The sequence below is a fragment of the Schistocerca cancellata genome, chromosome 5 (genome assembly GCF_023864275.1).
Source record: "Schistocerca cancellata isolate TAMUIC-IGC-003103 chromosome 5, iqSchCanc2.1, whole genome shotgun sequence".
Lineage (NCBI taxonomy): Eukaryota > Metazoa > Arthropoda > Insecta > Orthoptera > Acrididae > Schistocerca > Schistocerca cancellata.
The window spans coordinates 392,497,222-392,523,760 of NC_064630.1; the positions used below are offsets into that span (position 1 = coordinate 392,497,222).

At 38.3% G+C, this 26,539-nt stretch overlaps 1 protein-coding gene across 1 annotated transcript in view; it reads right to left on the reverse strand.

Moving 5' to 3' along the window:
- The window catches only part of LOC126188230 (serine/threonine-protein kinase PRP4 homolog), a 135,009-nt gene extending 108,870 nt beyond the window's left edge, over nt 1–26,139 (reverse strand). Inside the window, exons 1-3 of the mRNA XM_049929782.1 lie at nt 25,993–26,139; nt 25,208–25,369; nt 6,277–6,886 (exon numbers count right to left, since the gene is read on the reverse strand). Coding sequence (XP_049785739.1) covers nt 6,277–6,886; nt 25,208–25,369; nt 25,993–25,997 — 777 coding nt within the window. The 5' untranslated portion in view covers nt 25,998–26,139. The remainder of the gene's footprint in view (nt 1–6,276; nt 6,887–25,207; nt 25,370–25,992) is intronic.
- Nucleotides 26,140–26,539: the final 400 nt, after the last annotated feature.

Sequence of the window (26,539 nt, forward strand, 5' to 3'; positions counted from 1 at the left end):
CGCAGCAGCAGCCAAGTTCACTACCAAGTAAGACAGGTCAACCAGAAAGAAGCAGCTTTTAGAGAAGTAGGGTGGCAAAGAAGGTTACGCTGACTACGCTGCTGGGCACTTTTGAGCATTAATTTAAAAATATGAGAGAGTTTTTATCATTTTAAATGTGATATAAAAAGCTATTTGTGATGGCTACATAAAACGTTACCTGTTTTATTACAATATACTATACCTATAGCCCACTGACTTTAATTGGTGTGAAACTGGGAGCTTACATGCATGAATATTCACTATAACAAATAGCGTATGTACACACACACACACACACACACACACACACACACACACACACACAAGGTGTGATTCAGAAGTTTCAAGACTGATTCATTTCTGAGTAGGGAAGCACGCATGGACCAGTTCCGCCGAGTGGGGGAAGTAGTGAGGGCGGGGGGGGGGGGGGGGGGGGGGGGGGGGGGGTGTCTTAGGGATCGAACTGACATTGCTGCAGTTGCCTCCGGAACCCTAGAGAGTGCCCATCGTTTGCAGCATGAGTGCGTGTCATTGACCTCGGTCGAAGAGGCGGAAATGGAGCAGCATTTAGAGCAGCGTTATGCGATTAAGTTTTGCGTGCGATGGAACAAAAGCGCCACGGAGACTCTCAGTATGATTCAAGAGGCCTTTAAAGAAGAAGCCGTGTACCATGTAATGGTTTTCAGGTGGCACAAATGTTTCAAAGATGGCCACGGGAATGTTGAAGACGACGAGCGCTCTGGGAGGCCTTCATCAAGCCGAATGGATCAAAATGTGGAGAGAGTGCGGGAACTTTTAAACAGTGACCATCGTCTTAGAGATCGTGTTCACCACGTCCGCCCGGCGATCAGAGGCGACTGGATTCTCCACCATGACAACACATCCGTGCACATATTGCGCGCCGCCGCCGAAGTTTTGGTCAAGTTCAACGTGACAACACTCGCGCAGCATAAACAAACAAGGAACATGAGGCACTGTGTCCTCTGAACCAACTATAGAACAACAACATAAGCCACTTCTGACACTGGCACTACCATGCTGCAGACTTCTATATAAACACTGATTGCTAGTGTCTGCTTCTATTCAGAACTGTTGTGTCATTGCTTCAACTACAGTTTTTATTTATTAAAGAATGTCACCAAAATGACGTCACTTACCAAGTGACAATCTACTTTGACATGGAGCGCTGTTAAATACGCTTTAGAATTGCTACAAAGGACATGAGAGTTTTAGAAGCACAAGAAAAAGAACTGGGCACTCTACAACCTAGTGAAAGGCCTGAAGTAAACAGTGTTGAGCAAAGATCCTGCGGAGAAAGCTGTGTTTTTAAGCACCTCTGGGGACGAGAGAGGGAGGGAGGGGGGGAGGGAGATAGGTGCAGCCTTGCCTAGTTACAGATCCACATTCATTCCAAACCGCTGCAGTCCACTGACATATTTATGGAAAGACTGCCCCACAATAGCAAAATTGCTCATTTCCATTGGCATATTTATGGAAAGAATGTCCCAAGTTGCTAATTTCTTTAAGAGATTGTGAATTTTTTTCAGGGGAGGGGCATCAATTAAAATGGTGTATGATATATGGGCTTGGACTTTAAAAAGTTAGACGGTTGCTTGCACAATCTCATATTGTTGTGGCTCATGGTAACTTACAAAAATTATATGAAAGAATATCCATTCAGTTACATGAAACAATGGAAACTCTAAGTTAGAATATTAACAATATAAGAGGAAGGGTAGATCGCTAGTCACCGTTGAGATGACACATTGAGTTGCAGACAGACAAATGTGTCATCTTTACGGTGAGTAGCAATCTAACCTTTTCCATTCAATTACATGGTTAGATGAAACCTGGGTCGCTGCTGGAGCAGCAGTTGACAAATGCTAGCCAGATGATACTCCAAGTAGCAGTGCTCATCTGCCAACGGGAAGAGGAGCCAGATTAACTGTAGCTCACGTAGATTCTTCAAACAGTTCTGTGCATGAAGGACTTTCAGCTTTTCGATTGGGAAAAACCTGTGACTACCATGAGGTCATGGACAACCCACAATTTCTGCAATGGTTTAAAGATTTGTGACTCCAGTTTGGTGTTCTGACAATGTTAGTAATGGATAATGCACCTTACAATTCAGTGATCTGAAACAAAACAATGACTAGTGGCCATAAAGAAACTACGGTGCTGTGGTTCCTGGCGAGATAGATTGCTGCGGAAATGAGAGTGACAAAGCTGATCTCATATTCACTTGTGAAACAACATAAGCTTGTGATGTCTATTTATGTACTTATGATGAAGTTGCAAGGGAATGGGTCATTTGGCAATTAGGCTATTTCCTATTGCTGCCATTTCAAACTAATTGAATTGGTTTGAAATGAGTTTAAGATTTACATTTGAAATAATAAGTCTTTTACTAAAACCGAAATGGACAGGCTATTACATGAAGGTCTTGCTACTGTAGATGCCACATCATGGAGGAAGAAAGTAGAACATTTTGGCGAGATTATGAGATGCAGACTGTAGGTGAAATTATAAAAGACAATCTACAATTAATGGTTTCTCTTGTTGACGATGATGATGACTAGTTTTGGCACCAATTCAAACAATAATACTGATGAGGGGCAGTGTGAAATTGCACCACTGACACGATAAATTGGTGAGAGTAAATGTATCCACAATTAGTTCTTTCACTCTGCAACAGGGTATGCACCTATTTCTTTATTTCGTTCAACCAATGCTGATTGTGTGTTCTTTGTTAGGTTTACACTATTAGACAATGTTTTATATGCAGCTATTACAGTAAGTAATGATTTGGAATGACCTCTCATACAAACTGTCATTAACCTTTGTTGTTATTTATCTCTTGGTTTCATACATTATCGAACAATTTTTCTCTGTAATTGCTTTTTCCATTGTCAGAAACATGTTCTTTGTTATAATGCATATACATTACTATGCATTTGCAAAACATAATTTGGCACTATCAGTCGAGCCTTGGGCATGTGCGGTGGCAGCTACCGTAACCTCACAATTCCAGTATAGCTACCTAGACACAAGCTGTCAAGTGGCATATTGCATCAGATCAGATATACATTCTCCTGAGTAGTCCCTATCCGAAGATACAAATGGGGGAAGAGGATGCCAACATCATTCATCTACACAGCAGAGTGACGTGTCCTATGAGAGAAAGATCATGGCTGTAGTTTCCCCTTGTTTTCAGTCATTCACGGTACCAGCACAGCAAGGCCAAATTGGCTAATGTTATGAGGCCAGATCAGTCAATCATCCAGACTCTCCTGCAACTACTGAAAAGGCTGCTGCTGCTGCTGCTGCTGCTGCTGCTGCTGCTGCTGCTCCTCCTCCACCTCCTCCTCCTCAAGAACCACATTTTGGCTGCCCTCTCCACAGATAACCCTCCATTGTCGCTGCACTTATGGTACAGTTACATCTATCATTGAGGACACAATCTAATGCAACTCGACAAGGTCCAAGGTCAATGAGGGTGTTTCTTAGACAACACGGAAATGATTATTAACGAGACCTACTTTCAAAACTGGTTCGATATGCTTTCTTGCTTTCATTAATGCTGTCTAGCCTATAGCTTAGCTCCAGCTAATTGGAGGAAAGGAAATAGAATACGTTTTGAATGACAACTGTGAAATCAATGGACTTTTGTTCAGTGTGTTATTTGGAATTTACTGAGTATGCTCAAATATTTTGTTTGGTGTCTTCTGGAGAAGTTGTCTGCTGTACTGTTTTACGGTTTCTCTCCACTTTATGGGTTGTATTTCGAATGTATAGTTATGGTCAACAGATCTGTACTGTGCCTCAAGGTCTATGTTAAACTGGCTGGTGAATTTGGTTATGTGTCCGTAAAATGAATAAATACATTGAGGAGCCAAAGAAGCTGGTACACCCGCCTAATATCGTGTAGAGCCCCCACTAGCATCCGAAGTGCCGCAACACAATGTGGCATGGACTCAAATAATGTCTGAAGTAGTGCTGGAGGGAACTGACACAATGAATCCTGCAGGGCTATCCATAAATCCGAATGAGTACAAAGGGGTGGAGATCTCTTAGGAATTGTACTTTGCAAGGCATCCCAGATATGCTCAATAATGTTTATGGCTGGGGAGTTTGGTGGCCAGCGGTAGTGTTTAAACTCAGAAGAGTGTTCCTGGAGCCATTCTGTAGCAATTCTGGACATGTGGGGTGTCTCCTTGTTCTGCTGGAACTGCCCAGTCCGTTGGAATACACAATGGACATGAACAGCTGCAGGTGATCAGAGAGGATGTTTATGTACATGTCACCTTTCAGAGTCTTATCTAAAAGTATCAGGGGTCCCATATCACTCCAACTACACATGCCCCACAACAATACAGAGCCTCCAGTGGCTTGATCAGTCCCCTGTTGACATGCAGGGTCCATGGATTCATGATGCTGTCTCCATACTCGTACAATTTGAAATGAGACTCATACGACCAGGCAAAATGTTTCCAGTCATCAACAGTCCAATGCCAGTGTCGAAAGGTCCAGGTGAGATGTAAAGTTTTGTGTCGTGCAGTCATCACAAGTACAAGAGTGGGCCTTCGGTTCTGTACGCCCATATCAATGATGTTTTGTTGAATGGTACACATGCTGACACTTGCTTATGGCCCAGCATTGAAATCTGCAGCAATTTGTAGAATGGTTGCACTTCTGTCACGCTGACTGATTCTCTTCAGTCGTCATTGGTCACATTCTTACAGGATCTTTTCCCGGCCGCAGAGATGTCAGAGATTTGATGTTTTCCAGATTCCTGATATTCATGGTACACTCGTGAAATGGTCATACAGTAAAATCCCCACTTCATCATTACCTTGGAGACGGTGTGTTCCATTGCTCATGTGTCAACTATAACACCACATTGAAACTCACTTAAATCTTGATAACCTGACATTGTAGCAACAGTAACCGGTCTAACAACTGTGCCAGGCACTTGTTATCTTCTATAGGCATTGCCTACGGCAGCCTCGTGTTCTGCCTGATTACATATCTCTATATTTGAATACACATGCCAATACTAGTTTCTTTGGCACTTCAGTACATAATAAAAGTAGCAGCTAAGCCAGAATTACTAAACACTTCAAGTAGAGTTTTGGAACGTAGTAAACTTTCCAGCAGTTACTCACTACCTCTTGGATAGCCACAGTGTCCACAGACTACATGTATTGCTATATTTATCAAGACCTTCAAACAGTTAAAAAAATGAAAATAACCGTAAGAAAATAGGGACTCTCAGCAGGGATGAAAATATAACTATGGAATGCACACTGCATAAAAAGAAAGTTATTAAAGGACACATTCTTGGCTTGAACTGTTTACTTCATCAAAATCTGATCGGGGGAGGGGGAGGAGGGGGGGGGGAGGAGGGGAAGGGGGGCGGGAAGGAATCACGATTAAAAGTTTTATCTAAAGCTATCATTTCTGTATGTCGTAATGTACTAACCTCTTTCATGGGGTTTTAACAGGTAACTTTAGCATAGGTTGGGGCACCATATAGGCTTCATTTCATCAAAATCGTACTGAGGGAAAAGATATCACAATTGAAAGTTTTATTCATACCAAAATATAAATGTGAAAGAAATTAATTTTGTCAAGTTTTCGAAAGTAACCTGCAAAACCAATTTCAATGAAATTTGGTATGGAGACGGCTTGAACCATGAGGAAGAATGTACGCTACTTTAAAAAGTGTATAGCCATTTTGTAGAATATTACGCGAATTAGGGAAAAATATTTACTCTTTGAAAAGCTGTTTACTCTCTGATTTTTGATCCTTACAATATTTGCGAACATGCTTGTATTAGTTGATATGTGCTATGTGGTACAATTCAAAGTAATTAATATAATGTTTAGACAATCTTCAATGTGTTTATCCATACTTCCACACTATTTGCTGAATAATGTACACACTGTATAATGTATAGCTACTTCACTAGCACAATGCATGGATGTGTACTCCTGGCAACACCCTTCTGTACGCATTGCTCGGCAATGATGCTATGAATGCCAGTGTACCATACTTTGGGACAGCTTGGAGCGGGGGAGAATGAGATGCACATCACGAGCTATGCTTACTGAACAGGCAGATACGTGAGGGCAGCTGATGTTATTGCAAACACAGTAACATGAATAAATCTTGTCAATGACTAACAACTGAAATACATTACATATTTAAGTATTTATTTACTACAACATATGAAAGCTACACTAATCTCTTACCTTTTGTCGCATGAGATCCTCAAGATCAATGTCATCTTCTATTACAGTAATGTCTATGTCAGACTCTGAGTCTTTAGCTCTAATGTCGTTATCTTCAGATGAGTCTTCACTCTTTGTACTTAAATGTGTTTTAGCTGGTGAAGGTTTCAAGCCTGTTTCTTTGTTTCCTTTATTCTTACTAACTAAATCAACCACATGTGATTCTTTTGTATTATGATTCTTCACAACTAAGCACTTCTCACCATTTTCTTTAGTTCCTAAACTTTTGACACTATCATCCTTCCCCACAGTAACTTTTACACTAGCGTCTTTTACACTTTTGTCTTTTATCTCATTTTTTGTATCACCATTTTTACTGCTGTCATGTTTCTTCTGAGGCTCTACACTCTTGACTTTCTGCTCTACTTTATGAGCTGTGTCACTCCCGTTCAACATTTTGGTCTCTTTTGATTCAATTTTTTCCTCACTTTTTGGTTTACTTGCTTCTCTGACTTCTCTCTTTGAGCCATCAGATGATATTTTAATAGATATGTTTTCCTTTGGCTTAATTTCTTCAGCAGCATCAGGGACTTCGGCAGCTTTCTTGTGCTTCTTTTTCTTGTGATGTTTTCTGAAACAAGTGCATACTCACAGAATCCAAAAATAAATTACAGAATTATGTTATTACATTTTTATAGGCTCTCCAGAAATATCTGTCTGATAGGATTAGACAAGGGACAGGGTCCCCAAGAGTGGGGATATGAAATGAACTGCTGTAAGAGGATGCAAAGATGCAGAGATGGGAAGAAGGGAAGTCAATACAAAAGGGTTTTATAGAGGAATGTTCAATATTTAGGGATATGACAGGAATGATAAAGTCAAGCAAGAAACTTACATGGAAATATACTTTATTCTGAAAGATTTCCGAGATAGAAAAAGGTTTATGTATGTACAACAGTTAATAAACATTAAAACGTGTTTTACAAAGAATGAACTGAAAAAAATGCATTTTTAACACATTTACATCTATCAGAAAGCTCTGCAGTATTCTTCAACACCAGTAGGAATACTACCTTTGCAGAAGCCGTAAACATACACCATACCTGCATATTTTCATTAGTGTTGCTGCGTGGCATTTTCGCCAGAGCGTTTAAGAACACAGTTAACTGATGCTTCTCTACGATACAATCTCACCCCTCAATCCTGTTTCACTCACACATACCACAAACAGCAGTGTGTACAACGGGCTAGTTTAATGGCAGAAAAACATCCTACACAATTACGTTGTAAGTAGCAAGGCAAGTTGGGTAGAATGGATTGTCAAAGACGTTGGGTGGGTAAGACACACACGTGTATGCCTCTAGCTCAAAAACAAATGTACAACGAATGGGCTCTGTTCTGTCCCAGAAAGTATTCACAATTGGGAATTCATCAACATGAAGTTTTCTGCTTCATGTGAATGTTCCCGTCACATACCTAGATAATGACCATTCTTCCTGGAACGTCCTGTACAGACCTAACTGGTATTATTACTGAAAAGCATCTTACTAAAAATTAGCAAAGGCTTAGAATGTCACAGATTTCTGTAAGCTGTGCACAACTAATCCCAACAAGAATATCTTATGCTTTTTCTCACATCCTGCTTGGTAACTTTCACCAATTAATCAAGACCAAAGAGAAAAAGTCTCCCTTTTCACATCAAATTATGATTTCTGTAATGCATACATCCTGATTTTAAAAAAAAAAAAAAAAAAAAAAAAAAAATCCACTAAATAAAATCAAACATTTGAAAGTTTAGTAAGCAGACTTCATTGCTAGCCATCACTGCAAGTTTTCCTTCTGCAACTTATTTTATACAATGTAGCTATTTATTTCTGCCACCGTGAATCATGAAACTTGTCAAGGTGGTGTGGCTTGCATGCCTGAAGGATACAGAGAGCCATCCCAAAGATGCTGCCATAACAGAGCAGTAACTGTGGTGATGTCACACACAAGAGGTGTTGCAGAACTTTTAGTAGCTCAAGGAGCTTGTACTGTGAACAGCTGAAAGCAAGGAGAAATTACTGAGTTTGGTTTCCCCGAGGTCATGCAGCTCTACTGTATGGCTTAATGATGATGGCATCCTCTTGGGTACAACATTCTGGAGGCAAAATAACCCCTCATCTGGATCTGCAATTGGAAACTACTCGTGAGGATCCTATCAGAAAAAAACAGAATTAGCAGTTTGTGGAATGTTATATTCCTTATTGCACAAGGAAGTTAAGAGTATTTAAAAAGAAAAAGGGATATGCTGAAGTCAGATACAACGACAATTAGTGAAATAATGTGGCAGGAAGAACAGGTCTTTTGGTCAGATGAGAACCAGGCAATAAATACAAAATCATATATAGGGATAATGTGAGAGTAGGTCTAATAACGAATAAGAAAATAGTACTGCAGAGAAATTGCTATCAACAGTATAGTGAACATATCATCATCCACCACATTTGTACAGTTTACATACCAACTAGCTCTGCAAGTAATGAAGAGATTGAAGAAGGCATACTGAGGTAAAGGAAACTATTCAGATAGTTAAGGGAAACGAAAATTTAATTGTGACAGGGACAGACATTTGAAAGTACAAAAAAGAAGAAAAAAAAAAGTAGCATGAGAATGTGGGCTAGGGAAAAGGAATGCAAGGGGAAGCCGCTTGGTAGAATTTTGCATAGAGCATATATTAATATATCACTAAAATTAACAGTAACAGATGAGTTTTGTTATTTGGTCAGCAAAAAACTGATGAGGGCCAACAAGAAGAAACTGACGATGTTAAGACAGGCACTTCTGAAAAAAGAGGAATTTCTTAATATTTAATATAAGTTTAAATATTAAGAAGTCTTTCCTGAACGTAATTATCTGTTTGTAGCCTTGTACAAAAGTGAAACATCGGTATAAGCAGACAGAAAAAAAGAGAACACAAGGACGGAAGGAATCAGTTGACAGGACACATCTTGAAGTAACATGGAAATGTCAATGTGGTAATGGATGTAGGGTGTGCCTGTTATGCAAATATGAAGGGGCTTGCACCGGATAGACTAGTGTGGCATTTGGAGTGACATCTCATAGCAAGGATGGGACCTTAGAGCTGACAATCTGACCAGTCCATTCAATTGCACCATCAGTGGCAGGCTTGGCAACTTGGTGGACACTCGATTGCAGTGCCCATATCGTGCAGTCTACATGACACAGCTGCTGGCCACACGAATCTATCACCTGTCCAGCGCAAGCTACAGTTCTTGTGAGACCTGTTCCTACATTTCCCTCCACATCCTTTAAATATTAGATATACACCAGAAACTCTGTCCTTATCAGCTCCTGTGACCACACACCTTCCTCGTGAATCAGTCTATCTAAGAGTTAAAACTATCAAAATCCCTACAGTAGTTCCTGAGATTAGACAAAACATACAGACAAAACCTGTGGTGGCGGATTTTAGTTTATATATGTACGTGGAACTTTAATATACTTATGGGGGACTTTATATATGTATACAATCTTACAAATTCAGCATATTACCATCATTACTAGGGACCAGAAAATTTAGCACCTATTTTTGGCAAAATTTGCAACTATTTTTCCCAAATTTCACGTCAAACCTTTTGTTTGTAAATAATTAAAAGCACAAATTTAAAAGGTTGCCGCACTACATGAGAGAATACAAGCAAAGCCTTCATTCTCTGTAAGTGACTTCTTTTTTAAAAAAAAAAAAAAAAAAACATGCGGACTCTGAATTTTCTGATTTTTTTATAAGAATGTTTGGTTTTGCAAGAACTTTGCCAGCCATTTTTTAAAATCTGAAATGGTCTTTGTTTCCTTCCTTTGGCTGTATTTAAGCATTCAACAAATGATGGTTCTATTGAAAAGAGTAGCATTTTCTCACCACTCGAATTGAATGTATCTCTGATTTAAAGTGTTTCTGGACATTATTTGCCTTTTCCCACTCTATTTAAAGATTATAAAATCTGTAGAATATTAAGTTTGACCTTCAGTGTGCATTTACTGCTGTGCATACCACACTTGATAAAGCTACAGATGGAACGGACGAGGTACTTAGGGTAAAAGTAAAACTGAAAGTAACTGTATTGTAACGGTAGGGAAAGAATTTCAGCACTATCAAATAAACATGACAGATTTTGTTATCCAATTACTATAGTGCAGAGTGTAAACACTATGTAGTGACAGATGGCCGCAAGTGAAAACAAACCAGATTTTTTACTGTCATAGGGGAGAGGAGCAGTGTGGGAAACAAGCCCCGCCTCCCTCTCGGAGGGAAGCCGCCTACATCCATGTTCTGCAAATGCAGGACTGACAAGAGAGATCACAGATCACCCACCTCTTCTGGCACTGTAAGGGTTGTACTTGAAATCCAACATGTACCAGGATTAGTCATCTCATCTCACTCATTTCAAAATAAGGAAAGAAAACAATGAGAAAAGCACAACACAAGGCATCTGGGAATAGCCACCTTGCAACTACTCATTGAGGTTAGCAGAATACTGCAAACAACGTAGTTCAAGCCTGACCTCTAGAAGTATTTGACGCAATCACAGATCAAAACAACGGGCACCTAAATCACCATATTAATGTGTCCGCATCATACCAACTTTTGAAGTTAAGCTAACAAACATGTGTTTCTTTGTTATAAATTGCTAGGGCCCAAGACCTAGAACTACACTGTATTGCGCGGAATGACCCTTAAATAAACCATTCACAATTGCCATGGCACCAGAGCATCAAACAAAATGATACATCATGCATTGTGCACTTTTAATTTTGCAAACAGGTTCTTATGCACATTATCTTTACATATTGGGCTTCGTCACAAGATGTACAATACCAGTAAGTAAAAACTGGTTACATTTTCGATATTTATATGCAGAAAATAAAGCTTTTTCAAACTATCTCTGATACAATAGTTCATCTGAGTACAATTTGCTATGAAATAGTGTTTGTTACGTAATTTAGTGTTTTTGGATTTTGAGGCAGAATTGGCATATATTTTGCATTTGCCATAAAATGCAAATTTTTCTGGTCCCTAATCATTACTCCCCCACAATGCCTTCATTTTACAACAGCATAAATGTTGTCACAGACTTCAATTAAATGTAATAAAATAAAATGACAGAAATAGCAGTATAAAAACATATGTAAGGAAAACAGAGGGTTTACAGAAGAGAGGGTATCCAGAGGACAAAACCTGGTGTAAGAAGAATGCATGTCAAACATAAAAATTAAAATCAGGAGGGAAAGGGAAAAAATAAAACAGCCAAGAGCAATAAACAAGATAAAAAGACATCACAGAAACAAAGAGACAAGTACAATGAAAATTAACTTTCATGTTACACCAAACAGGTACAACAATAAACAAAGGACCAAAACCAATGAAAAGAATAACATGATTGAAGAAAAGAAAGATTAGTCATTAGAGACACAGATTTGGGAAGGAAAATGACTATGCCCTGCCAAAGCAACTATTCCCACATTTCCCTCTCACGTGATTTAGTGCAAATATAGAAAATCTACATCTAAAATTTGAATGACAGTTGTTTGAGCCACAGTCCTCCCAAATACAAGTCCAATGTCTCACCACTGCATACCTGGGTTGTGAACACACTGTAGAAAACTGCTCACATAAAGCCACTAAGTTGGCAAAGAACACAAACTCTTAACAGCATTAAGAATTACGATTGAAAATCATTATTGAAAAATGCACTAACAAAGTGTTTCATTCCTTTTTTGTCAGACCACATAAATATCTTTCTAATGTTATTTTATGTAACCTATGGCATACAGATGTAAGTTTTGTGTGTAGGAAACAGTTCATATTACTTGTTAATTTTTTGTGGAAATTCAGATTTGTGCATAGGTTTTCCTGCGTTGTTCTATTATACGAGTTAGTCAAAACACAGGGAATAGTATCAATATGCTTACACTCAGATGCACTTTCTGTTTATATAGCAGCATAACATTTGCCAATACTCTCTTGTTGGCAACATTTAATTTTTTAAAGGTTGTTGCTATCATCTTTTGAAACTCTTAAATTTCAGAGTGGTGTCTGACATGCATAATGGCAGACAAGAAAAGAAAATTATGCATAGAAGAAAAGGGTGCAGATGGGGGGTGAATATGTTGGTGAGTATTTGTAACTAGTTTCAGTAATTGATGTGTCCATTTCTATCATGAATTTCTATTTTCTGTTACTATTTGGGATGTGGTAGTTTTCATGTTGTTCATTTCTGTTGTAGCAATCGATCCAGCTGTTTACATGCCTTAAAATACAAACAGCACCGAAGAGATCAGGAGAGAACACTTCTCTCTGCTATCACACAAAAGAGGACCAAAAATGAAAGTTTTCATTTACATGAGGAGAGAATTCTATAGATTTAGTCTGTGAAAGCACAGACATTAACCAGTTAGCTATGTGCATATCTTTATACGTTAACAAATGTAATAGATATCTCTGTTGTGCAGAACACCAATGCACATTTGTAATGGCACCTGAATTGGGAGTCAGTCAGAAATTTCAAAAAGCAGTATTTGGCTGGCAGTGGAATAAGAACTGGTGATTTAATGTTCTAGATCACTTGAACACTGTCTATTGTTCTATGTTACACTTCTTGTACAGCCAGGATGTGCACATTGTTGTTGGTATTCCACTAAAATATTTTGTGACACTGGTTCACTATTTGGGGATGATTAGTGAGTAAGTTATGTGTTGACAAATGATTCCATACTTTTCCTTCCATCAATAACAATAAATCTGGTATTACACAAACTCATCAGTCATCTTCACAACAACAATTAACATGTCAAGAGCTCTAATACAGGAGCTGTCAAAGTGACCTCAATCAGAAAGTTTCACATCATGCTGTGAGTAAAATAACATTAAAAAAGTGAAATTTTTTATGATCTTCAGTAGCCATACAAATAACAGCCGTTTTTCGTGAACTTTGTCAGATGTCAGGATATATGTTGCTTGTTCCAAAATATTAAGCTACATCTCGGCTGTATACTATCTACTTCAGTTAAGGAGATTGAAGAGAACAGACAGAATTAAGTGATCAGCCGTACAATATTTTAAAAGGATTTGGGCAAAAGTTCATAGCGCCCCCTTTCATTTTTCGTAGTTATTGTGCAAGGTATACAGAGGGGTCCAGAAGAATGTAGACACTCTTTAACAGCCAATATTAATGGAAAAAAATGACATACCATCATAAATGTGGAATGTTATTTTGTGTATTCAAAGTGACCCCATTAACAGCCAAAAAACATTGATGCTGCTGAACTGACTGAACTATGGCCATCAGTGTTGTGGTGTCGGCCTTATAACACAGGTAGATTCTCATCCAAGTATGCTAACATTTTTGTGGTAGTGAGGTGGAATAGCATCTTGTTGTAGGAAAAATCTTTCATTCTCAAACACCTCTCCGATGGCAGGTAAAATCGATGTTTGCAGCATATGACAATACACCACACCAGTTAAGGTACTTTCAAAGAAGAATGGGCCAATCAAACCGCACAATGGTAGACCACACCATACATTAACACCCGGTAGATTAACATGTTTGTCCACGGGAACATGAGGATTTTCAGGAGCACAGTACATGCAATTGTGGCATACAGTACCATTCAGTTTGAATTGCACTTTGTCAGACCAGATAACCATGGTCCCTGCAAACCATTCATCATCGCAAAGCATGCCTTCAAACCACACCCAGTATTCCATTCTTCAATCTGGATCACTTTGAGATGACCTTGTAAAATGTTGCAACACAGCAGTGCTGGAAGCTGGACTTCTTGTTTTTGGTGGGCCAGACCTTTCCTTAAACACACCCTGAACAAAGTCAAAAGCTTCAAATTTATCTTGAATATGATAAATTGTTGTGTATGTTCATGGCTGAGTTCTATACATATCACGCCTTTGCCATTGTACCTCTATCACATTTTTGTACTTCCAGTACCACTTCAATATAGCCTTGCACTGCTCAAATGACAATCTTACTTCATGCACTGCTTCATTGTCATCTGCTGGAAAACGTGCCGCAAAACCTGTTGAGAAAACACTGGACTATGCTACTGTGCTAAATGCAACAATATGTCACTTTTTTCCAATATGTCACTTTTTTCCAAAACTATTAACTATCAAAGAGTGTCTACATTTTTTCTGAACCTCTCTGTATATATCCACTGATAAGGTGAAACGTTATGACAACTGTTCACCGCAAGACTAAATCTTTCCTGGTGGTGTAGCGGGCAAGTGACGCATCTAGGAAAATATGTAAATGGAACCGAGATGAATGAGGAATCATTCTAATGAAGACACTGCCCACAATGGAAAAATCCCCAGACATAAATGTCTTTGACAAAGTCCAGACTGTTATGGTTCAGCACCTGGCATGTGCATCTCAAAAACAGCAAAACTGGTTGACTGTTCATGTATTACTGTCACAAGCATCTATGACGAGAGTTGGAACGTTGGTGAAACCATGAGCATTGGACATCCATGCATCATCACAGAATATGCAGGGTGGAAGCATGCATGTTCTGTAACGAAGAATAGGCAGCAATCTGTGGGAGATTTAATGACAATGCAATGCTAGTGTAGACGCAACTATTTCAGAGCAAGCTGTTCAGCGAACGTTGTTGAACATAGGGGTCATGGCAGATGACCCCAATGTGTTCCCACGCTGGCCTAGTGGCACTGTCAATTAAGACTGCAGTAGGTATGGTATCACAGAATGGACTATGGATCAATAGGAAACAAACAGCCTGGTCAGATGGATTACATTTTGTACATCACATTGATGTTCGTGTCCAGATATATCATCACCCATGTGAATGGCAGTTCAAAACATGCACTGTGTCTCAGACACAAGCTGGTGAGTGCAGTATTATGCTATGTGGGACATCGACCTGGGTTTCTGTGGGATCTTTTGTAGTAATCAAGAGCACTACGGAAGCTCTGGCCTACATAAACATTACTGTGGACTACATGCATCCCTATTTGCTCGAGGTCTTCCTTGACAACAATGGTGACATCCAACAGGATAACTGTCCATGTCACAAGGACAAAATCATGCTACAATGGTTTGATGGGAATGATACTGAGTGGTATCTTGGCCACCAAATTCATCTAATACGAGCTGGAGTGAAATCATCTGGAACCTCACTGTGGGCTAGGTCTGCCCCCACAGAACACGGGCCTGTAATTTACGGGAACTGTGTGACCTGTGCATAGACATCTGATGTCACATACGTCTGAAAATCTACTAAGGACTTGTTAAATCTATGCCAATAAAAATCACAGTGGTATTGTGTTCCAAATGTAGATTAAACAGGTGGTCATAATGTTTTGGTTCATTAGTGTGATATGCATAAAATTACTAATATGACAATTGTCTATAATGTTAATTCAGTTTTCCCATGCCAACTTAGCAGTTTTACTTCTTTATAAAGAAAATTGTACAGCTATATGCTCTCCGGAAAACAAAATTTGTGGCACAACCGGACTAGGAAGAGGAATCAGTTAACATGACACACTGTGAGACATCAATGTAGTACTGGAGGGAAGAAACAAGGGTGACAAAAATTGTAGACGGAGACCAAAATGAATACAGTAAGCCAAAGCAAATTAATTCAGAGGTGAAGAGGCTTGCACAGGATTCGTTAGCAGACTCTGGTTTCAGCTGCCAGAGATTGTGGTTGTGTGGTTGTGTGTGTGTGTGTGTGTGTGTGTGTGTGTGTGTGTGTGTGTGTGTGTGTGGCACTCTAAATGCAGTAGTCTATGATTAAATTGGTTGGGACTGCGGGGCACTTGTAAGCAACAGGAAGCCGGATAAGCCTATTAAAATTATGAGTACTGTATAATTATGTGAACTAACTAGAAACATCACATTAACATATCTTAACTTCCACACATTGGAACCTTGAATACCTACCATGCCATACACAGCATACAAGTGTGTATGGCACCAGCGTAAACTATACTGATGAGTCTTTATTATGAATCATGTTTGCACGGTGGACAGTGCATCTAACTTTTGTACTATTACATGTTATACAGTCATGAGGAATTTTTATTTCTGTAAAAACATTCATAGTTAAAAACAATTGAAAACCCTGAAAAGCCTGGCTAACAACATGATTTTTTGAATGCTCTATTGCTCTATTTGTAGAACCTGCAATCATGTAGCATATCCATTGTATTGCGTGGCATATAAAGAAGTATCTTTAAAAAAACGCCCAATAGAAGTCCTACAAAATCTGTTGCGAATAAAACTAAATAAAATCACTTCTCATGAAGAAAAGAACCACAACAAAGAATAATACTGTCCTGTACAGATGCATCAGTTAGGTGTGTGGGTAGGCTAAATATTATCTAACTAGGCAATCAAAATTGGATAGCACACCTTTGTGTAACAGCACGGTCTGTGCATTAAAGAGTGATTTTGGGAACATTTTTAGTGAAAGACAAATTTCAACCTCCTCTAAAATGTTGCACGTAGTACCCTTATTTTCAAAGTGCATCATCATCTGTAACTTTGACTGGAGGTTAGTTATTGATAGCCTGTTTCATGTAAATGGGCACTTAAGAGCTGACCTTGAGCCAGAGTTGTTACTATGCTCTCTAATACGGATTTCAAAGATGCTTCCTGCCTGGCCTATACACCTGGAATCATAAATGATGCAATACACAGCTGGCGACTAATTTTTCGCACCTTGTCTCCTTCCTGTGCCTAAGTTTTAGGCCATTATTCTTTTGGACAAAATAGGCTATTCTCAAGCCACTGCAATTCTGTAATTTTTTAATTACTGAATAGATAACTTGCAGATGTATCTCTATTGATGCGAAACCATTAGTGACTTTTTAAGATAAGTATTTTACCAGCCAGTGCAGAAGATTTTATTCATAACACAAACACATCACACTGCACAGTAATTGATTGTGATCCTGTGGGGGGAGGGGAGGGGGGGGGGGGGATCCATGGGCAACAGTCCTACACGAATGGACATCATATACGTGCTAAAAGACTAAATCCTATCACTTTAATTTATATCACAATAATGAGCAATTAGAACTGATTCATTTCTATAGGCCAGGTACAAAAATGCCAAATTACTTGTCAGCTTGTCAAGGCAATTGTATAATATGTTCTAAAAGATTTTCAGTCTACTCTGGATAAAATTAGAAGATTTCAAATATACCTTACATCATCATAAATGCAATGAACTAGAACAAAAGCTAAGTGCCAGAGTTTGAAGTGCTCCTAAAAAGCAGTGGAGCTCACATACTACCACCTCAGAAACTTGGCTAATACCCGAAAATGAACAGTAGTCAGAACTTTTGTGTAACTATGTGCATAATGAAAGGAAAAGATAATACAAGCTGGAGATGGCATATCTGTTGTAGTAGAAAAGAAACTTGCATCCACCAAGATATAAACTAAAGCTGCACCTGAAATTGTTTGGGCAAGACTAAGTACCGGGGGTGGGCAGTAGAATGGATTTTTCTATTGACTTCCTGATTCAGCCCCAGATGCAACTGCCAGCTTTAGAGAAAACTCTCAGCCCTCTATCGCAAATGTTTGACAATCATATTGTCATCACTGGCAAAGATTTTAATTATGCAACAACAAATTGGGATAATCATAGTGTTGAAAGTGGTGTGAGAAAACATACTGGAACATAATACTACATGGTTTCTCTGGAAACTATCTAGAACAAATAATTCAGATGCCCTTTCATTAAGGAAAATATTTTAGATCTAATGACACCAAACAGACCAGAAGTCTTTGAAGACAATAAACTAGATATAGACGAAGTACTGTAATATCTTGAGCAGGAACTTATAAACATTTAGCCCTGGGCACAACCATGTAGACACAATGTGGCTAAGCTTAGAAAAATGTTGACCAAACACTAGAGCTATAAGTACCTAGAAGAACAGTTCATGATGAGTGACCCTCTATGGTCATATAGGAAACTCTAAAGCAGCACTTGTAAGCAACAGGAAGCCGGATAAGCCTATTAAAATTATGAGTACAGTATAATTATGTGAACTAACTAGAAACATCACATTAACATATCTTAACTTCTGCACATTGGAACCTTGAATACCTACCATGCACAAAAAGTGTAAAATGAAGTTTGCAGCTATACATAGAGGGGTCACAACTCCAGTGCTTGATACAACTCATCTGCTTTGACCTATGACAATTCTGTTGCACTATGCGATGACATGGTACTGCAGCATGTTTGAAATGGATCGTTTCTGCAGAGGGTATGTTGCGAGTATGTGGTGTTGCTCTCTAGTGTAGGATGTTTATGTTTCTAAATTGCTAGAGAGTACTGTTAATGATATTAAACTCCTCACATGTGCAGCGTCAGTTTAAGGCTTAATGTGACACAAATAACCGCTTGGGGTGCCAGAGGCACCATAACAGTAAGATTCCTGTACAGGATGTAAGACCATTAGTAGCAGCCCCTTGGGGTGCCAAGCTGAGAGGACTGCAAGAATTTTATACAATCTGTATCCCAACTAACAGCAAAAACTAACGCAGTGGGGCAGGGAGGAGGGGGAGGGGGGGACACGGCTAAATGATAAGTAGGTTGTGTGTAAAAATGTTCTCAAACAGGACCTGCTCGCATGCTGTTAGCAGTAAGAGTTTGTGGCGGATTATTAGTGAGTTACTTTGATGTTGACAGTAATGGGTAATAAATTCATTTTCAGGTTTGGAATTTTTAGTGTGGTGTGTTGTTTGTGTTTGGAGATTTAATTTTATGTTTCAGTTTTGTTAGTTATAGATGTAACGATTTTCAAGAGTACAACACTGCACACCACAATGGGGGACAACATGTAGAGGACAATGAAATTCCTACAATTATTTGGTTTAATAGTTGAATATGTGAAGTGTTATGTTTGTAGAGAAGTTCTGAGATTGACCAAAGTTGCTGCACCTGCGACCAGGGACCAGTATATGTAGTGATGTTGGCTGGACACCTTGTGGTGTTCTACCCAGAGAAGTTCCTGGTTTGGGATGTCTACACTTGCTATTCCAGAGTTTGTGTTGACTCATTATTTTTGCTACTGCTAGACGATTTCGTCTCAACTCATACAATGTACATCAATTCATCACCATGAATTTTATTGAAAAATATATATTAGGCTGTTCTTACCATACATGTTAAAAAATAAAATATTTTCCAGCTACAGGCTTTCCTATGACTGACAAATTTGCAAACAGAATGCAAAAATTTTATTAGTGCTAACTTTTATATAACGTCATACATCTGATGTAGCTATTAACAATGCCTTCTCTGCACCAACTACAGTATAAACCCATTTTTACATTCCAGAAATTAACGTTTACCTGCTGTTAATGACATTTTTTTATCACTCGTGTCAAATTTCCTATGTCCACAATGTTAATTCATACCTGATTTTGCATCAACGTATTTATAATTTTCCCGTGATTTACGCTTTATGAAAAAAGGTTTGTGGGAAAAAAAACTGAAATAAAATGACACTGGCATTTGTTGGCCATCGAGTAGTGTTTACAAACATTACTTCGTTAAGTTTCTTGAGATCAGGGTGCTCTACAAGGCAGATCTAAACTGGCAAATGTGTAAAAGTTGGAACAATTCATGCCATATCTCCTGCCGCTGTCAAACTCTACTCTGCAAGGTGGCTGATACGAATAACTAGGTTCGTATGAATAAAGGTATCGTGACCAATCACAACCACTTCCATACTGTCTCTACTGCACATGCACAGTTTTGTGATTGTTGTAATTGTCACCACACACTGTTGAACCATATTTATACCCGGGCTGCTGAAACATGTCACTTCAAGGTCACTCCCCAAGCGCCGTGGAGTTGGTAGTATAACTAACAAACAAGTGAGGAATGGGAGGCGCCACATCTACCGAACCAATAACAGCACCGAACAAAAGCCAGTTCCAATGTCGATGCTACCAAGTTGCGGGCTTCCGTGTAAACATTGTATGTTAGTGCGCGAACGCCTGCTGTTGTGTTGTGTTACCGCCTCGAGTATAGTTTTTGTTTGTTAAACAGTGTCTCCAAAACGATGTCGTTCACCAAGCGACAATCCGTTGGGCCGTGGAGTGCCATTAAATAGTCAGGCTTTGGAATTACTACGGATACGCCTGAGTTTTACAAGCAAGAAAAGGAATTTGTTTCTGTTCATGGGCATGTGTCGATTCCTGCCAATAAAGTTTTAGAGCGTACCTTGAAAACTCTAGGACTCAGTGAAAGAACAGTTATAAGGAAAGGGGTGCTATTTCAAGACTTACAAGACAGTGGAGTAAACAGTGTGGAAGTAAGCCCCTGTGGAAGAAACTGTGTGTTTTTAACTACTCCGGGCAAGAAAAAGAAGCAGCCTCGTCCTATCACAGATACTGATTCTTTCCAATCCGACGCAATTTGTCGGCACATATACAGATACTATAAAAGGAAAGATTACTCCACAATAGTGAAATTGCTAATTTCTTTCAAAGAAAGTGAACTTTTCTCAGGGGGGAAAACGTCACCTAAGACGATATTAAAAAGTATGGGCTTTCGTTTTAAAAAGTTAGATGGACGAAAACTGTTACTAGAAAAAGCTCATGTCATTGCAGCTCGTTCCATTTTCTTACACAAAATCGTAGGAAAGGACATACACTCAGTCATATGGTTAGACGAAACCTGGGTCAATTCTGGAGAATCAGTTGAGAAATGCTGGACAGATGATACTCTTGAATAGCAGTGGTCATCAGCCAACAGGAAGAGGATCACGATTAACTGTGGCCCATGCAGGATCTTCAAACGGCTTTGTGCCTGAAGGACTTCTGGTTTTTTGATCGAAAAAAAAAACAGGTGACTATCATGAGGATATGGACCATCCATGGCTTCTACAGTGGTTTAAAAATTTGTTGCTCCAGTTTAGTGTTCCAACAGTTTTTGTGATGGACAATGCACCGTACCATTCCATGATTTTAGATAAAGAAACATTGCTGCGAACAAGAGCATGACGGAAACTGCTGTTATACTCGCTTGTGAGACAAAATAAGCCTGTGACGCCTGAATACGTTGTAGATGAAATTGCAAGTGAACAGGGTCACTTGGTAATTAGGCTACCACCTTATCACTGTCATTTTAATCCAATTCAGCTGGTTTGGTGTGAAGTCAAGGCATACATTAGAAGTAACAACAAGACTTTTACTATAACAGAAATGGAAAGACTGTTACGTGAAGGTCTTGCTACAGTAGATGCTACCTCATGGAGGAAAAAAGTAGACCATGTTGCTAAACTGATAAGAGAAGCACAGACTATAGACGGCATTATAAATGAAAAGGAACAGTTAATGATTTCTCTTAATGATGATGATGAAGACAACAGTTTTGGCGCCAATTCCGAAGACAGTGAAGGAGAACTGGATGGAATTGTGCCACGGACATTGCAAATTGGCGAGTGTAAATGTATACAGAATTAATTCTTTTTCTCTCTGCAATTGGGTAGGCTATGTATGTTTTGCCTTATTTCTTTCTATGAGTGTAGATAGTGTGTTATTTGGTATCCTTAGTTTTGCATTATTATACGACATTTTACATGCAGCTATTACTGTAACAATTTGGACGACTTTTCATAGATATTGTCATTAACTTCAGGTGTTGTTATTTCCCGGTTTAATATACTATCAAACGCTTAGTCTCTGTCGGCGTCCTCTCCGTTGTTAGAAAAATGTACTTTGTTGCACTTACATATAAACGTTGATTGTAGCTTACATTTAGAAAATGTACTTCGGAGTTGTGGGCGTGTGTGGTGGCAGCTATTGCAACCTCGCAATCGCAGTGTAGCCAACCACACGCGAGCTGTCAAGCGACGTTTCACCGGCCCGGGTATAGTGTGTTTCGTCTTTTGGCGGCTTGTAGTGCTAGTTGACACCTTCATTCAGTTTGCGTTGCTCAAATATTTTTGGTTTAAACACAATGCGAATCGTGTATTCTCGTGCTGAGCAAAACGTGTTTCAAGATTTACTCTCGTTAAGTGAAATATTTACATATGTATTTTTTGGATGTTACACAAAAAAACAATACCGAGAGATAGTCCGCGTGTGTGTGTGGTTTTCTACATCACTGAGAAAGCACAGTAATGGATTACCTCAAAAACATGACTACAGTTCAAGAGAACAGAACACCACATATGCAAACACTAAACAAAATTATGTAAATATATGCACTTGATATCAAGAAAAAATTCTCAAAACACATGGTGCTATGCATGAAAAAATATGTAACTGATGCAGTATTTAATTATTTAAATAATTAATGACAGCTGCAGGCGTTACAAAAACACCGATAATGGCGTGTGAAATTGAGCCAAACATTTCGCCTTCCCAATTATCAGTTCCCATTATATCAGTGGTTTTTATTATATAGTGAACCATTATTAGATACTAAACATGTATCTGACATGAGTAGTTTGATGCCTATTATGTGCACATACATAAAGGGAAAAAATTAAAGGAGTATCCTATATACAACTTTTACAGCTTAAAACATTATTTCCAACATTTTACATTATTTTTTTGAAGTCCCTTGAAAAGTGTAAAAGTGGGGTTTCACTGTATCTGTATTAAGTACGTATTTATTAATAAAAATCTAAAAAGTCACATTTTAAAAATTATTCACTCAAAAACCCACATCACAAAATTTACAAGAACTGCAGTGTATATTATTTGTTTATTGTTCTGTATTTAGTGCAATCAGAGTGGACAAATTTTTTCGTACGTTATGTGAAATGTTAGAAATTTTTCAACATTCAGCATAAAGTTGATGTGTTGAATGTTAGCATTTCTGCTATAGCAACTAATATATTCCCCTTAAATTCACTGGTATTGTAAGAAGCACAAGAAGGAAACAGTATATAAACAGATAGGTGGAAGAACTTGACATAAGACTTACACAAGCAACACATTAAAGTGTAGAATGTAGATGCACCTGGTGCAGAACCTGAAGACAGTGACATGCACCCATTGCAATGTATGTGCTCCCTATGCACTGTATGGTTTCAAAACCTAACCACACAGTATCAGTATCTACTTAACCTGAGAAGGTGCAATTACTGACAGGGAATTACAGTCACACTTCCTCAAATTACTTATTTCAAAAGCCCGTAAAATAAAGGAGGTACAAGGTATTTGAGCATGCCCACATTCCTACTGTGGATGTCCACTGCAAGATGATACACTTCATGCTGCTCTGGAGCACTACCTACATAATGACGAAGATTGTAGTAGGCAATGTGCTAATCAGGTTGATGGTATGTGAAAACAGTGAACAAATTAAAAAGTTAGGCAATTTTAATTCATGAAAAGTCATGAAGTAAATCATGACAGAAGACTATAATAATTTGTGTATATCATCATAAAAAGAAAAATGGATATAAATATTCTGTATTTCATTTTTGTTATAAAATGCTTTCTAACATACTTATGAATAGTTTTCCCACTCACATATAATGTTGTTAAGTAATTATTTTGATTCAGAAATACCAGTTTTGCATGATATTTACTTAAAATCAGGGATCAGTTTAAATATTTAAGTGTCCATGATTTTTTGACCGTGACAGTAAAGCTAGGTATACTTAAAAAGAAAAATTTCGTACAGGCAAGTACTGTCCACTCTGATTGTACATTCCCTAAGTACAATGACCAACATATCATGAAATTTTTAGAACATTTAGGATGGGCATTTTGGAGAAAATAATGTCTAAATAAGCAAAAAATTTCAGATTCTTTCATCTTTATGTACAAATATTTTGACAGTTTCAGAATTTCATGCATTAATGTTAAGAATTTCATGCATTAACGTCACAGCTGACAGTTACAGTCCTTCCACTTTATCATTTTTCAAGACAGTTAACAGCCTGTGACGTCACTATTCGAATATTTTCAGAACATAATTTTGAAATTCACAAAAAGTAACAAATTTTCATAATGTATTTTTCAAAAAATAAACAAAGAATAAAAAAATGAAAAAGGTCCAAAGCGTACATGTACTAATCATGTCTCATAGAATTGGGAACAAAGTATTTATTGAAAATAAATTCAGATATCTATCACTTTTGGTTTCCTTATTACAATTTTCCCTTTTGTTACCACATTTTCACAAAGATACACATTTAGAGAAGTCTTTAGTGTTTTAACAAATCATCAGAAAATCAAAATAATGTAGGCAAGTCTTTTGAAGAGGTATGACATGGAATTTCAACATATATTTTATTCAACTATCTCTGAAATAGTTTTGTGTGACACTTTCTCTTGACCTATACAATATTTGAGATGGAATCACCCTGCAGGGGATGCTGGAAGCCACCATCAATTATTCTGCAAATTTCAAAGTTCCCATCACCCCTACATAGTGTGTCAAGTTAGGCTGCATGTATAGTAGTGGGCACAGGGTCTCTTTTGAAATTACACTTTTCTGTTTTTCTGAACTCAAATACACAGGCTAGGGAACAACAAATAGAAAAGCAGTCTCTGAGTCCTAAACAATAATGACAGATTGCTAAATCATTCATGAAGGATGACGGCACAAGAGATAACATAGTTTCTCAAGAACACTAAATGACACAGTAACATAAAATATAATTACGAAAAATTACAACAGCAGGCACATACTGAATCTCAAAGAGACATGATTGTGGGTGGGTTCACAAAGGGAATAGGGATATTAAAGTGAATGTATTAGATGTATTAGCAATTCATTCTCTCTCACACACACACACACACACACACACACACACACACACACACACACACACACACACACACAGAGAGAGAGAGAGAGAGAGAGAGAGAGAGAGAGAGAGAGAGTGAGTCGTTTTACTAAAAATTAAAAATTTGATACAAACTTTTCATGTTTCCCGTCTTTATCACTTAAGTGTTTCTTGTGTTTATGATGATGCTTATGTTTCTTTTTCTTAGATTTCTTTACAATATCAGCCCCTTCATTCTCTGCTACTTTCTTGTCATTTAACACTTCAACAGAGGCATCGGAATGCGAGTCAACTGGGCTGCAACAAAAAGATTTGATCATAGTTTAACTTCAGACAAAAGTAAACAGCGCACAGTTTTGAAACTAGCGTTCCAAGAAACCCGCAGTTTTCATCTGACAACAGATGCTAACAAATGAAACTACGCACATCAAGCAAATCTTACATTCAAAACATCGGTTACATAGCAATTACATGAAAGCTACCACCACGACATTGCATACCTATAGTTTACATATTGAGATGAAGCAAACAATAACGACTATAGCGCGTCGCGAACGTAAACGGGCAATGCGATCCACAAAACCGAAGTTGTAAATGCTGTTTGCCTCTCATCTTTATATTTATGGGCAAAACCCGTTCGACAACGACCCAAACAGCTAACACCAAATTTGTTACAAAAAAAATCTCGGCAGTCATCTCGTGACTTTCCATTTGGAAGTATATACTACACTGTACTACGTTAAATTACTTTCGTGTCCCTTAACTCAATGTTGGGCTCATTACTCTCAAAACACAGTTTCAATGGCTCTATACCATATTTTTTGACTTTTAACACGGACTTGCATAACAGAACAGCTTCGTAGATGCGCGGAGTCCAACTAGTAATGTTCTCGCTGTGTAAAATGCTTCGTGAGACTCACCTCATCTTTAATTAAAGTTGTTAAAATCTGTACTTTAAATTATTATATAGATATTACACGTATTCCACAACTACAGTACTAGCTTTTATGCCGCCATCTTGAACAGCAATTTCTCGAATTACGAGTCGCTTGTCTTCTTCCTTGGCACTGTCGATATACAGCGTATCGCAATCTGTTATTCGTCGATTTTCACCAAATTTCATTTCAGTAACATAAAGTTACCACGTAGTAAAATTTGGTGGGTAAAAACAAATGATGCTTCAAATTGTGCTAATTACTTTGTAAACTTTATCTTTTAAAGCCAACGCACAAAACGCCGCGCCACCGTCACATTTAGGCTTATTCATCACACTGTCCGTCACGTCACGTTAGGTCATGTTACATCTAGTCACGTGATCTCAACTCGTACAGCTGTTCTCAACTGTTTTCAATATATGCAAATAATAAAGAACGCATAAGAAACAGCTGATATCAACCACGAAAAACACAACCTAACAAAAGCACTAAGAATGAAGGATGAGAGCATGGCTGCATATGGGGAGCAAGT